Below are 14547 nucleotides of genomic sequence, written 5' to 3' on the forward strand. Positions count from 1 at the left end.
AACTTAACGATTGAATAATAAAATAATTAATTAAGATCAAACTTGGATTTATATATATCATAGATTAATATCTACAATTCGAGTGATACAAACATTTGAAACATGAATAAATATTTGATTGACCAACCAACATTAGTGATTACTTTGTTAAATTAAGAAGCTTAAATCGATAAATTTATTTTACAATATATAATATATAATGATATTGTAATGTAACGTAAATGAATTTTGTTCTCAAATTATACTTCAATTGAAAATTATATAATTAAAAAAGTAAATATTGGCAAACCTATTTATTCTTTTTTAATATTTCTTATTATTATTGTTATTTATTCACTTAATATAATTAAAAATTAAAGATAGCTCGATTATCAAGTAGAATATGATGCAATTTGAATTTGCGCGCCAAGAAGATGAGAGTGTCATGTGTTAAAATATGGCGGAGTATTTTTTCTAACATCAGTATAATATTTCAAATGTAACAATAAATTTAAAGTATCAAGCAGAGTGATAATATATTCCATTAAATATTAAATAGATATTTATTTAAATAGTCATCTGTATAAAAATCATGATAAAATAATGTATTCTTAAACATTGGCGATAACGACTAATATTGTTGTCAGTTGGTATAAGTTGATCAGTTCTGCGACTAATCAATAAATTTTTTACAAATCGCCTTTGCTTTAACCGGTTAATTAAAATTAAAATATGGCTGACTTGTTAGATCTGTGTGAAAAATATTTTGGTTCGCGAAATTTTTATGAAGTATTAAATATTTCGAAAGATGCTGATGATAAACAGGGTACGTAAATCAATGTGGCATTAATGAAAACCTAACCTCAAATAAAAAACAAATTTATTAATTTGTAACTTGAGGGGAATTATTTTCTTTTTTTTATTTATAATTTGAGAAGTTAATTAGACACGATTAATGAATTATTTTCATTCCTAATATAAAATATGTTCCTTATTTTTTTTTGTTATATCAGTGAAAAAAGCTTATCATAAGCTTTCCCTCCTTGTGCATCCTGATCGTGTCGAGGAACATGTCAAAGCTGAAGCAACTGAGAAATTTAAGGTGCTGGGTAGAATACATTCCATTCTTAGTGATTCGGATAAAAGAAAAATCTACAATGAGTCCGGTCAATATGATGAGGAAAGCGAAGAAGTTATTATGCGCAACTGGGCTGATTACTGGAAAACATTGTTTAAACCAATTACCGAAGAGACTATTAGCAACTACGAAAAGTCGTATAAAGGTTCTGAAACTGAAATCAAAGATTTAAAGAAGGCATACATCGACGGTGAGTTTGTATTCATTTATTTCAAACTTATATTGTATTATACGTGATAATAAATCCATTTATGTTTTATAGGTAAAGGTGATATGGATTACATCTTGGTGGTCGTGCCATTCAGTAACTGCGAAGAGGAACCAAGGTACCACGCAATAATAAATAAATTGATAGAAGCAGGCGAAGTACCAGAGTACAAAGCTTTCACAGAGGAAAGTAAAAAGAAGAAATTACGCAGAGAAAGAAAGGTATGATTAATCAAAATATAAATCATAAATATAGATCAAACATAGAAATAAGTAACTTCGTTCATTAGAGACCAATTGGATGCTTACGCATTATTCAAAAATGTTGAACTTATACTTTACCCTGAATGAGCTACCACATACATTGGATTATGACGTAAAAGTCGAATGAAAAAGTTTATTAACATCAAAGGAAGCATAGTATTCTTGAATTAGAATGCTTCTTCTCTTCTTCTTCTTCTCGTCAAAAACGTTTTCATTAAACGTCACGTCAATATTTGAACAAACAAACAAACGCTCGTTGCTCTATTTTCTTGCATTTCTATTTTTATCAATGGACAGTGTCGCTCGACCATTGAAAGTAGCTAGAGAAGGAGAAGCAATGCCGTGAGAAGTATTCGAGGTGGGGGAGAGTACTGGTAAATAAGTAACCAGGGAACGCGCAATAGCGCTATTAGTTCACGGGACAATCGAATCGAGGATCGCCCTCTTTCCTATTCACGTTATGTCTATCGGCTAAAGTCTTCAGCACGATGATTTTTATACTACCGTAAAGCAATATAATAATTTAATGATACGATACAATAATATTGAATTAAATAATAAACGAAATGACATCTCGCGAACGTTTGAATAAAATGGATAGGGTCGTATTCGGATTAACGTTGTTAATAATTTGCTCGAATATCGATGATGCAACAGGAACGTGCGTTCACGTGGAAAACGATGATATGTTGGAATACTCGTGCGTCGGAGGACGTCCTGACGATTTACTTTCCATACCAACCGAAACGGAAAAAATTCGTATAAAACAAATGGAAATTCCTGTTATAACTGAAGATATGTTTTCACGATTCGGTAATCTTTGGGTTTTGGCATGTTCGCGATGTAACATCATGGATATTGAACCGAACGCTTTCCAATCTTTGGTCAATCTTCAACAATTAAGTTTGGACGATAATCGTTTGAAAACAGTCAAAGGATCTTGGTTCAAAGGCATGGAATACTTGACTTATTTGGATCTAAATTATAACGAGATAACGACGATTGAAGACGAAGTGTACGAGAATCTGCCGAGTCTTATTGATTTTCGATTATCCGGCAATCGGTTCGAGTGCTTGAACAGCCAAGCTATGGAAAACATGTCGCATTTGAAGAGAATATTTCTCAGTGAAAATTCTGAGTTTAAGTGTCCGAACGCTATCAGCAAGTTTCTCGATGCTCGTGGCATTAGTTTTGATAAAGATTCACAATGGAAGGATTTTGATGAAGTTTCTGTCGATAGCATGGTTGTAGATCACCAAACGGAAACTTCGACGGATTGGTCGTCAATGCCAGATCATCGTAAGAGATTACATTTTCCTACAGTTGTTACAACAACAACAACAACAACTGAAGATACGAGAACACCTGAACGTACCTCATCAACGTTTGAAACAACACATTATCCATTGTATGCTCCCGTGAGGGTTACTATTACTTCCGATCATAATGAAAAAATATCGCAATTATTCCCATCGGTTGATTCTTCTGCAATCGTAGCTACGACTAATAAACCGGAAGTGCCACGATATCCACCAACGATCGCTGATCCTTATCTTCCTGACATGACAACGACAATTACAACGGAACAACCTTCTATATATCCATCAACGCAACCTTGGCCAATTGTCACAGAAAACGACAGCGAATATCACAAATCATTAGACTACTACGAGGAATACAATCCAACTAGGACGACGTTCCCATTTGATTCAAGGCCAACTAATCGAGAAACTTTGCCTCCTTTATTAGATCCAAGATATATCTTATCCACTCAACCACCTGAAAATTATTGGACGGAAAATGGCATACTCATAGAACCGAATTATCCACTTCCTAATCCATCTTTCAGCCCGGGGCATGAAGAAAATGATATAGAAACTATCGAAACTGAAGATATTCGTTTCACAATTAGACCACCACAAATACCACCTGAAATTGTTCAACCTGCTGCACCTACCGATTTACATCAAGTACCTTACTACGAACCAACTGTGACCGTACAACGGCCATATGCACCAAATTACGGACAAAATCAACAACAATCAATGACAGTAGTAGAAACTACTACAGACAAACCGTTTCCCCAGTGTCCATCAATTTCATCGATATCTGTTGACCTGACACCTTTTCTTATCTTTCTCACTTTTATTCTGAATATCATCGTGCTGAGATTTTAGCTGATGGACATTTGCCGTGAATGATGGCATTAGTTTAGTACGACAAACGTGCACAACATTGCATTGACTTTAATTCAATACACTCGTACTCGTATCTATCGTACGATTATGATTTATTACTATTATTACTATTATTATTATTATTATCATTATTATTATTAGTAGTAGTAGTAATTATTATTATTATTACTATTATGTATGAGTCGATAATGTAATAAGAACTTTGTACGAGAGAGTTCAATTAAGTCGCGTAAGCATTTATGAGATCACGATCGACATGCACCGTATTTAGTTTTTATTTCGAACATCTCTGGGTTTTTTCTTTTTTATGATTATGTAAATGGAAATTGTTCAAACTCCTCTTTTATTAATTGGACAAGACAAGAACCAGAGTTACAATTGCGTACGTATTATTCCGTACGTGTGTAAGTAAACAATAATTTTTTTAAATAAAAGTAAATAATGATTTACTGTTCGCATGAATCTTCGAAGCTTACTCTACAATTTGTCTAACAATAATAATTATAAAAAAAATATTTAATCATGCGATTTGTCTATGACGAATCAGAGAAAGAAAGAAAGATAATCAGCCAGTGCAGACAATTGAAATAAACGAGCAATGAGGGTCGCATTGCATCCGGAGTGGTAATGAAATAATTACTAATGCCATCGTCCAACCACGTTGACTCTCGTTATGCAACGACCTTGGTTTAGATAATTCCAGAACGCAATATCTTTATCGCGAATCTATTTATTATTTTATTTCATTTACGAAACGCAACTGAATATACGTGTGTTTATGTGTGAAAGAATGTAGATATAAATCATCATCCCTTTAAATTGATCTTGATCTTGATGAATTAATAGATAGATAAATCTAACACTTGTTAATTATATCGTACAATTCTGCTCGCGTTGTAAAAGTTGTAATATTTGATGGTGACAATTAATCATCATCCTGGAAAGTGATAAAATATAATTTGTTTAAGTATCCTGAACAATGAGTCAGTCAGTTAGTTAATCGGTCAGTCGGTCAGTTAGTCAGTTAGTCAATCAATTTTTCAATTAAGTCAATCGTCAGAGTCAAGTTCAAGAAAAGATTCATGGATCGTGGTTAGACAACAGGTGTTGAGATTAGAATCTTTGATGAAAGAGAGAAACTAACGGTGCCAAATGCAAATAGAATATTGGCCTTGAAGAAAAACCCGTTCCTTTTGAGACTTGTTTACAATAAAAGAAAAAGAAAGTTAGAATATTTCTTTTATAACAAAAATATTATCTTCATACTTTTAAAGATTCGATTTCATTTTCGGTCTTCTATATTTTGAACTTCTGAGAAATAAAGGGAATAAGTTCGGCCAGTTTGAAGATTGTGTCATGCCTATGAACGAATTAGAAATTCTGCGTAAGCCGGTTGTGTAACTAAAGTTCCTAACATTAGTCTTGCAACGTTTAGAGAGAAACTTGCCAGAAATTATAAATAACGGAATTTCCACGTTAGCAAATTTTTGGAGTAGGTCACGAGCGATATGAAACATCATCGATGATTACGGATTTTGTGTGAGGTCAACAAGTGAATTGGAACAAAGTAAAAGGCAATAGAGGCAGAAAGTTTGTTTGCCTTTTTAATGGTCAGCCGTGTTTGTCGGTTTTTCTCTTTCTCTCTCGAAAGAGAGAGGGAGAGAAATTTCAGATGAGATGATTTAGAATACGCGCGTTTCGAAATGTGCCAAATAGTGGTATTGTAAAATTCGTTGGTCAAGAAGAACGCGTAATTCTTTGCTTTGAGAAATAACAAAGGGATACGTTATATCCGATTGGACACGTTTCAAATTATAATCTATCCATCTCTTGGTATACATATAGAAATGATTTCCAATGTGTAGAAGAAGATGATGAAGAAGAAGAAGAAGAAGAAGAAAAAGAAGAAGAAGAAGAAGCATTTTCGTCTTATTACGACACGTATTTATTTAAATATATGCATACAAAAGAGAGGGAGAAAGAGAGAAGGCACGTTATTTAATAACTGTTAAGATCAGACACGATTGTGGGACCACGTGTACAAAAATAGAAAACAAATCTCTTTTCGCCCTTAGCTAAATTACAAGTGCGTTCCTATCGACCATTTGGAGTTTGTTAACGATAGTGCTTTCTGTTACATCTCTGGATCTACTTCACTTCTTCTTCTTCTTATTCTTTATCGTTGCTTTTAATCTGACTGACCTGTTTTATTAACGAGCCAAAGCATGTTATTATTAATTACGACGTTGAGTTTGATCGTCTCTGGTCGGAACGAAAATATTTAACGTTAAAGTTAACGTAATTAATTAATCGTAATAAAAATTTCTTGAACAAAATTGAAAGTCATTATAGATGATCTAACTTTCGTAATAATTATATTTTTTCAGTGGGCCAGAGAAGCCATGGAGGCTGAACGATTGAACAGAATGCAAGAAATAGAAGATGAAGAAAACGCAGCTGCTAATAATCTAGCTTTAGCAATTCAAAATCGTAACAGAGAACGAGCTGATCAAGCTAATAATTTCTTCGATTCATTGATCGATAAATATGCTAAGAAGGCATCTAAATCAACAGCTACGAAGAAGAATATGGTTACAAAGAAAACGGTCAAGAGAACGTCTGCGTCAAATCTGAAGAAAAAGAGAAAGACTTAAGAAAATATTTTAATGTTATTATTAAACGTGTCGTTTATGTTAACACGACACTAATCGAATCATCATCAAAATCATCTCATTGTCGTCTATAAATTTATCGATATATATAAAATATTTCTCTCTCTCTCTCTCTCTCTCTATCTCTCTCTTATTTTTCTCTTTTTCTAAATTATGCTATTTTATTTTATAGTAATGTCTTTTAAGAGTTGTATATCTTTGCTGTAACACCATTATTTCTATGAATAAATCGTGACGTTTAAATCTTGTAAAAATTTAATATAAATCTTTTTTTTTTCTTTTTTTAAATAATATATTTATATATATATATATTCAATATTTTCTATTATTATTGTTATACGTAATTGTGTAATTTTATACACGTCATATATATTTAAAATTTAGCGTCGAGAGTATTATTTATTGTCTCGATCTCATGCGAAGAAGATTCAACTAGATTAACGTTGATACAATATAAAAAGGAAGCGTGTGAATCGAATTACGCGAACGTTACGTGACAGATGCACGCTGACGCGTCCAAGAATCTCAATGGAATGCGAGTTCATAAATAGAGAGAGATATGAAGACAAGATCAAAGATCATGTGTATAAACGCACACATTTATAGATAGATAGTTATTGTTTCTCTAAAAATTTTTAATAATGATAATATTGAAAAAAATTTCAAATTGTATATTACTAGAATAATGAATTAAATTACATTTTAACAAAATATATAAAAAAAGAAATATTTGTTTCTATTAAAATCTTTCAAATATTAACGGGTGCTTATATAGAAAAATAAAAATGAAAAATAAACTCCAATATATAATTGAGATATGTTTAATTTTTATTGTTTAATTATTTATAGTAATTGCAATTATTTAAGTATATTGTATTATAAAGTTAATTTTAAATATATTTCAATTTAAAAAGTAGCGCGCGTGCTACTACCGAAAAATTTTAGTTACCGATTCATGGTAAAGTAGAAGTTACCGACCGTCGATGTAATAGAAGTGTATTATTACCAACATTTATTTTTACATATTGTCGATAACACAGTAAGGTGGTAAATTTTGTTGTAAGATGTTCATTCTATCAAATATTTTGTTTATGGTTTAATATGTCGCGGTCATGAAAGGAAACATTTTTTGAATAAACTTAAAGTATGCTATGAAAAAACTAAACATGGCGGATGAAGATGTAAATGGAGATTCAGATGAGGTACAGCAAGAAAAATCACAGAAAAAAGCTGCCAAATATGATAGCGGTGCTGCAGATTTGGAAAGGGTTACCGATTACGCGGAGGAGAAGGAAATATCCTCATCCGATGGATTTTCATGCGTAAGTTACATTCTAACCATTTCATATTTTCCATCCACGTGTTTTACTGTTATTTGTTATGATTCCTTTAATAGTATATTAACATTCATAAATATATCAAAAATTACCTCGTATTATATTATTCGTTGCTTCAAATACACCTATGAACTATAAGTTTGTTCCAACGTGATCTACAAATGAAGAACAATAAAGCTAACCTAAAAAAAAGAGATAGTATTTTTGTTTGAATGCATAAGAATTGTAATAAAAGAAAGAAAAAAACACAAAATTTAAACAAATTTCTAACCAGGCACTCAGTATAATTGGTGATCGACGTAACAAAGAAGCTGCTGAAAAGAAAGCAAAGGAGAAGGAACTTCTAAAGGTTTCCATCAAAAAGGAAGATGTTGATCTCATTGTAAGCAATTGCATTGGACTAATGCATTACATATTTTCATATACATAACTTTTCCTGCCATTGACTAATCTGTAAAACACTTAAAAGGATACCACGTTTACTATTATTACAGATGAAAGAAATGGAAATAAATCGTCACTTAGCAGAACAAACGCTCAGAGAACACAGGGGTGATGTCGTTGAAGCTTTGATAACATTAACGAATTGACTGAATAGTGTGCTACTTAGCACAAATATTTCATCACAATTTCAAATTCCGATTGTAAAATATTAAATATAGAAGATTGCTATGAGAGTTTCAATAATTAATATTTATTAATATAACTTACAAAATATACATTGTACCTATGCGACACATTATTATTATTATTATTATTATTATTATTATTATTATTATTATTGATATTAATATTATTATTATTATTATTATTATAATATTATTTTTAATTGCCCTTTGAGATAATTTATCTTTTAGCTCTCTCACTTTCACTCTTACTCTCTTTCTCTCTCTCTCTCTTTCTATAATTTTTACATACATAAGATATACGTGCGAATATCTGCAACATTTATTGTCAAATTAGTTTTATCTTCTTTTTTTCTTTTTATTTTTTTTTTTAGTTTTATTCTCATTTTTACCAATAATAATTAATAATATAACTATTAGATTTATAATCTAATAATAAGTTTTATATTTAATATATATATATATATAGATTTATACATATATATTTATATATAAACACAAACATACCTTATGCGTTGACGCACAGCAACGATGATAGTTCGTTCTCTCTCACTTCAAATGATAATCTGTTACAACAAACGAATTATCATCATTCCAAATATATTTTATCCAAGATTTATAATCGAAACGCATTCACGAACGTATGTTTCTCGTCGAGAGAAACTTAATCATCTGATTAGTTATAGCATAAAATATTTTCTTTCTTTCTTTCTTTTTTTTTCTCTATACGAAAACTCTAACACTTGCACTTCGTTCGCTTAGGATAATTTTATTTTTTTTAAAGAAATATTTGTCTCATCTCTATTAATACATATTCGGTATCATCTTAACTCTTATTTAAGTGAAAATTGCTGACCCTGATATCAACTAATGTAAGATTGATCTTATCAAAAAATTATTCTTGTCATTGCCCTTTTTTGTTTTTTCACTTTTTCTTTTCTTTATTTCTTATCGCGAGAATGTTGATTTTATGATTTAAAAACAAAAAAAAAAAAGATAGGAAAAAAAAATTATGTGAACCAAGAAAGATGTACTATTTATAAAAACTATAATAGCAATATGTTGTTGTTGTTGTCAAGGGTAATGAAACTCAGGCATAAATTCACATGATTTATATAATGAAAATGTCATTTATTTGATGTGGGTGCAATGACTTAAAGTAAATGGAAAAATGAATAATGTCTGTATGAGCTGGGGTTTGATGAACAGCACTCGTGCACTAAAAAAACGATTACCACTGGGTTGGACCATTCATGTTATAAAAGTCTCTTTGAATTTAAATGCAACATACAATGGAAGTGTATATGTATGTGTATATGTGTATGTGTATGTACCCACAAACAGTGATGCGCAGTGGTATTTTTTATTATAGCTTTAAATTGTGACACGAATGTGCTGAATTCCATGATGAGGTAACACTTGTCTCTTACTTGTACTTAGTTTATATCAAATTATGCAGTCGTACGCTCATAGAATTAATCTTATTGCGAATTAATTTTTCAGAAAAATTATCATTCAATATTAATCTAAACTGTTGTTAGTTAGTTTGCTTGTTTGTTGCTTTTCTTTTTTTTTCTTTTTTTCTTTTAATAATGTCATACAGATTGATAATAACTCATCCCCTCCCCCTCCCCGGAAAGGGGAAAAGAAAAAAAGAAAAAAAAAATTATTAATAATAATAATAATAATAATATTAATAATAATAATAATAAGAGGAAGAAGAAGAAGAAGAAGAAGAAGAAGAATTAAAGTTAACATTCAACGTCACAAGTTCCACGAAGGTATAGTGTAAATATCGCCGTACAGTCCCAAAGATAGATTATTATTATTAGTACACTTTTTTTCTTTTCAATTGCGTTGTGTAATTTTTTTTTTCTGTTTTCTTATTTTTCTTTTTTTTTTTAAATGGACGTGAAGTTTTTTTTCTCTCCCTAAAAAGTGTGTATGTGTGAGCGAGAAAGGGGGGTGGGGCCAAAATCTGTTCCTCAAAATCTCTTTCGCTCTCTTATATTGTTTTTTTTCTTTTCTTTTTTAATTAAGCCTTATCAATCTACTCTTCTCTCGTAAAGGACGATCGTGTGTAAAAAACTGTGGAAAAAGTCTTAACTATGTTTCCGGTAAGATTTCTTCATTTTTTTTTTTTCTTTCTAAAAAAATCTCGATGCGATAAGCATGTGTGCATTTTTTTAATATTATCCTTGTAAATTAACGCATACACACACACGCACGCACACATACACACACACATATATATAAACGTATAGGTATATCGGGATGAAAGAAAAATTTTTGCCGTGCCTCTAATTCGTATCTAATAATTCTCTCCCGACGTAATTTATTTATTTATTTATTTATTAATTTTTGTTTACTATTATTATTATTTTTTTGTTTACGTATTTTAAATTTAAAAAGCGACCGCGCGCACTATTACTTTTTTTTCCACGTTTTTTTTTTCTCATTTTTTTTTCCTCCTTTTTTTCTCTTTTTTGTTTTTTTTTTGTTCTTTTTTTTTCAAGGAACATGAGTTTAGCACAGTCTGTAAAATATAATAATAAATTATGATGATTTTTTTTTGTTTGCTTCGTTTATCGTACAGTAAAAGTGTATGCTTATTACATGTGTTGGTTTGTTTGTATTGTTTGTTTGTTTGTTTGTTTGTTATTTTCCTTCGGTTCTTATAAAATACAGTTTAGAGATATGTACAGTAAAAAGCTTAAAATCGAAGGAGGATTAAACTTTGTATTTTTCTTTCGAGAATATTATTATGCTAGATTTGGGACTGCCCGGATTATAATTATATAATGATTATTGATTCACTTAACAAATGTAATTGTGTTTTTGTTGTTGTTGTTATTATTATTATTTCTCACTAGCTGCCAAAAATGATCATCATCATCCTCATCATCATCATCATCATTATTATCATCGGAGAGAGACAGTTTTCTTTTTTTTTTGTATTATTTTGTTTTTTTCTCTTCTAAAAGAAAAAAAAGGGGGGGGAGGAGAGCAATGATACACAATTGCAGTAATTACAGTGGTCTTATCACAGAACATGTATGGCATTAATCATCCTCTCGCATTATTTGTTTTTATAAATGTGTTAATGGTAAATATATATATAATAATATATGTATTATATTATATAATCATCGTATTTTAAAAAACGAGATTTACGAATTTATAAAACTAAAATCGGGAGGATCGGGAAGCCAGTACAGTACTCTAACACGATGATGATATTATTTTTCTTTTTTTTTTGATGTTGGTTGCCCATAATTCGAATTTTATCAAATTTATCATTTTATTCGTAATAGTAAAAAGCGCGACGTTAATTTAATTTGACAAAATAATCGATGACGTTACATTATTAAGAATTATTTTCACTTGCACATAAAATTATAAAAGAAATTTTATGAAATGCAAAATGGACAAATATTTATCGTTAAAAATGAACGCTCTTCTCTATTGTGCTATCAACGCATAAACACACATTTATTAGATGTGATTCTTTTATTAATTTTAATTTCCAAAATAAAATTAATTCGTACCCTAATCTTCGATCAACTTTTGTATCCTTTTGGTTTCTACAGGGCCCCCCTCCCCCCTCAACCCTGTCCCAAAAGAACAAGACCAACCGGAATAGGAAAAATTTACATCGTTTGTTTCGAAACCGCATGATTTTTTTTTGCAATATTCGATGATGATAACAACAATAATAATAATAATAATAATAATAATAATAATAATAATAAAAATAATTTGTTAGAAAAGAAAAAACAATTGATAATTTCGATATTATAATTGACTAACTTTTATTTTATACAATGTTCGATTTATCTTCGAATACGTTTGTTTCGTTTCTTTTAATTTATTTTTTTTACTTTACCACTCTCCTCTTTCGTTAATAATAATTATAATAATGATATCTAATTAAATTTTTATCGTCTCTCATCGATGCTTTTAATAACATTGTTTTTTTTTTTTTTTTTTTTCGTTTTCTTTTTAATTAATACACGTATAATTCTTGGGAACATGCACGACATAGACATTTGTTATTTGTTTGTTTTTCTTTTATAATAATCAACATAGGACTTTGATAAATTATGGACAACCTTAAATTTAATACAGTAATAATAATAATAATAATAATTAATAATAATTAATAATAATTAATAATTAATAATAATAATCAAAAAAATCTATCACTTTAGCTACTATGCAATACTTGAGAAAACAAAACAAACTGTGCCTAATCGTTTTGGAAACAAGTAGAGGAGGGGGGGAAGGGAAGAAAAAGAACGAACAGAGGAAAGGAAAAACACAGACAGATGGAGAGAGAGAGAGGAAAATGAAATCTTAGAACTAAAAAATATCGAGGAAACGATCACATAATTTTATCCAAAAAAGAAAATAGATTATCTTTTTATCCAAGAAGAAGAAGAAGAACATATACATATGCGTATAAGAATATACGCAAAATAGGAAGGAAAAGGAAAAAAAAATAACAAAAGGAAAAAAAAGAAAGAAAGGAAAAGAAGAAAAGAAAGAAAAGTAATTACAAAGGGACGTACAGCACAGATTGCGTAGTATTAATAGTAATCATAGTAGTGTAACTGCTGATTAATAATAATAATAATAATAATAATAATAATAATAATAATAATCGTATGTGTTTAAAGAGAAAGAGATCATAAAAAACGCTAACTAGAATCATTTCTCCGTAAAGTGGAAGAGAATTCCAATGAACATTCTACTTTCCTTCCATCCTTCCGTCTTATCTTTCTTTTATTCTTGTCGTTTAACGTATTAAACTAATAAAAAAAAATATATATATATATATAATATTAATAATAATAATAATAATAATAATAATAATGATAACTATCGCGTCAAACTTGACAGGTAGGCAGGCAGGAGTTGGGGAGGGGGGGATGGAGGATTATTTTGATCCGTTTAGAGAGAAAGAGGAAAAAAGACAAAGGAGCAAAAATAATCTTTCGAATAAAGTTATTTACTTTTTTTTTTTGGAGAGAGGAAGAGTAGTTGTAGTGGTGTTGGTGATGGTGGTGATTATGGTGGTCGCAAACGTCTATTACAATTCTTCTCCTTCCGCGTGTATAGTATTTAAGAATTTTTATGGTCGAATAACAACAGTCGACGCTATTTTTTGTTCGCTGTTTGTTAGTTTTTTTTTTTGTATCTATGTCCAACTTCATGGGGGTTATTTTGGTTGGTCCTTTCTCTTAAATCCTCTCCTTTACTTTACTTTACTTTACTTTACTTTATTTTACTTTACTTTTCTTTAATTTACGTTTCTTTCTTTTTATCGTTCATTTACCTTTCGTTTGGCTTTCTTTCAATCCTTCTCTCATTTTTCCTTTCTTTCTTTCTTTCTTTCTTACTTACTTATTCAATTTCGTGTTCTCCCACTCATTCATATCACTTATATTCCATTCATTCATCCATCATATATGCCTTATGCATTCATTCAAATCTCTTCTTACATTCTTTGTATCTTTCATTCTCTCTGACTGCATTTTTATCTTTACCTTTGTCTATTTACCTTCCTCTTTCTTTCTTTCTTTCTTTCTTTCATTCAGATGAGGAAGAAAAAGCAAAATTATTGATAAAAGTTCTACAAACAAAGAGAAAAAGAGAGAGAGAGAGAGAGTTGTAAAACCGATGGCGAAAAGAAGAATTATGATCGATCGAAATATTTGTTCGTAACACATTCGTGCCTACAGATTATTATTTTTTTTTTTAATCATCATCGTCGTATATTTAAAACAACGTCCACACGTTTTTAGAAACTGGAGAAGGTAGTAGTAGAAGTAATAGTAGTAGGAGTAGTAGTAGTGTAGTAGTAGTAGTAGTATAGTAGTAATAGTAGTGTAGTAGTAGTAGTAGTAATAGTAGTAGTAGTAATTGGCTTCGTTCGTGAGAATATACCGTTCATCGCATAATCAAAATGCACGGTAAAAAAAACCCGAACATTTACGATGACGATTACGATGACGATTACGATGACGATTACGATGACGACAATGATGACAATGATGATGACGACAACGATGATGTCAAGGATGATGATGTTGTTGTTGACAGGGAAGAAAGATTGTTGCAAAA

At 30.2% G+C, this 14547-nt stretch overlaps 2 protein-coding genes across 4 annotated transcripts; both read left to right on the forward strand.

Annotated features, from left to right (window-relative positions):
• Positions 1 to 448: 448 nt before the first annotated feature.
• LOC122520172 (J domain-containing protein CG6693) lies at positions 449 to 6701 on the forward strand. Of its 3 annotated transcripts, XM_043640184.1 has the most exons (4): positions 449 to 805; positions 993 to 1307; positions 1380 to 1546; positions 6174 to 6701. In XM_043640184.1, the coding sequence occupies exons 1-4, from the start codon at positions 712 to 714 to the stop codon at positions 6438 to 6440; spliced, it is 843 nt and encodes a 280-aa protein (XP_043496119.1). In that variant the 5' UTR covers positions 449 to 711; the 3' UTR covers positions 6441 to 6701. The 3 variants fall into 3 exon arrangements, 1 of the variants encoding a protein (XP_043496119.1); XR_006304466.1 differs by lacking the exons at positions 449 to 805; positions 993 to 1307; positions 1380 to 1546 and adding an exon at positions 1974 to 5872 and having other exon boundaries at positions 6174 to 6218; XR_006304465.1 differs by lacking the exons at positions 449 to 805; positions 993 to 1307; positions 1380 to 1546 and adding an exon at positions 1974 to 4168 and having other exon boundaries at positions 6174 to 6218.
• An 837-nt stretch (positions 6702 to 7538) lies between these two features.
• Positions 7539 to 8472, forward strand: LOC122520173 (huntingtin-interacting protein K). Its single transcript, XM_043640185.1, has 3 exons — positions 7539 to 7780; positions 8070 to 8177; positions 8290 to 8472. Exons 1-3 carry the CDS (start codon positions 7610 to 7612, stop codon positions 8383 to 8385), a joined length of 375 nt encoding a protein of 124 aa, XP_043496120.1. The 5' UTR covers positions 7539 to 7609; the 3' UTR covers positions 8386 to 8472.
• Positions 8473 to 14547: the final 6075 nt, after the last annotated feature.

The sequence above is a fragment of the Polistes fuscatus genome, unplaced genomic scaffold, assembly GCF_010416935.1.
Source record: "Polistes fuscatus isolate 324 unplaced genomic scaffold, CU_Pfus_HIC Scaffold3, whole genome shotgun sequence".
In the NCBI taxonomy this organism is placed as follows: Eukaryota; Metazoa; Arthropoda; class Insecta; order Hymenoptera; family Vespidae; genus Polistes; species Polistes fuscatus.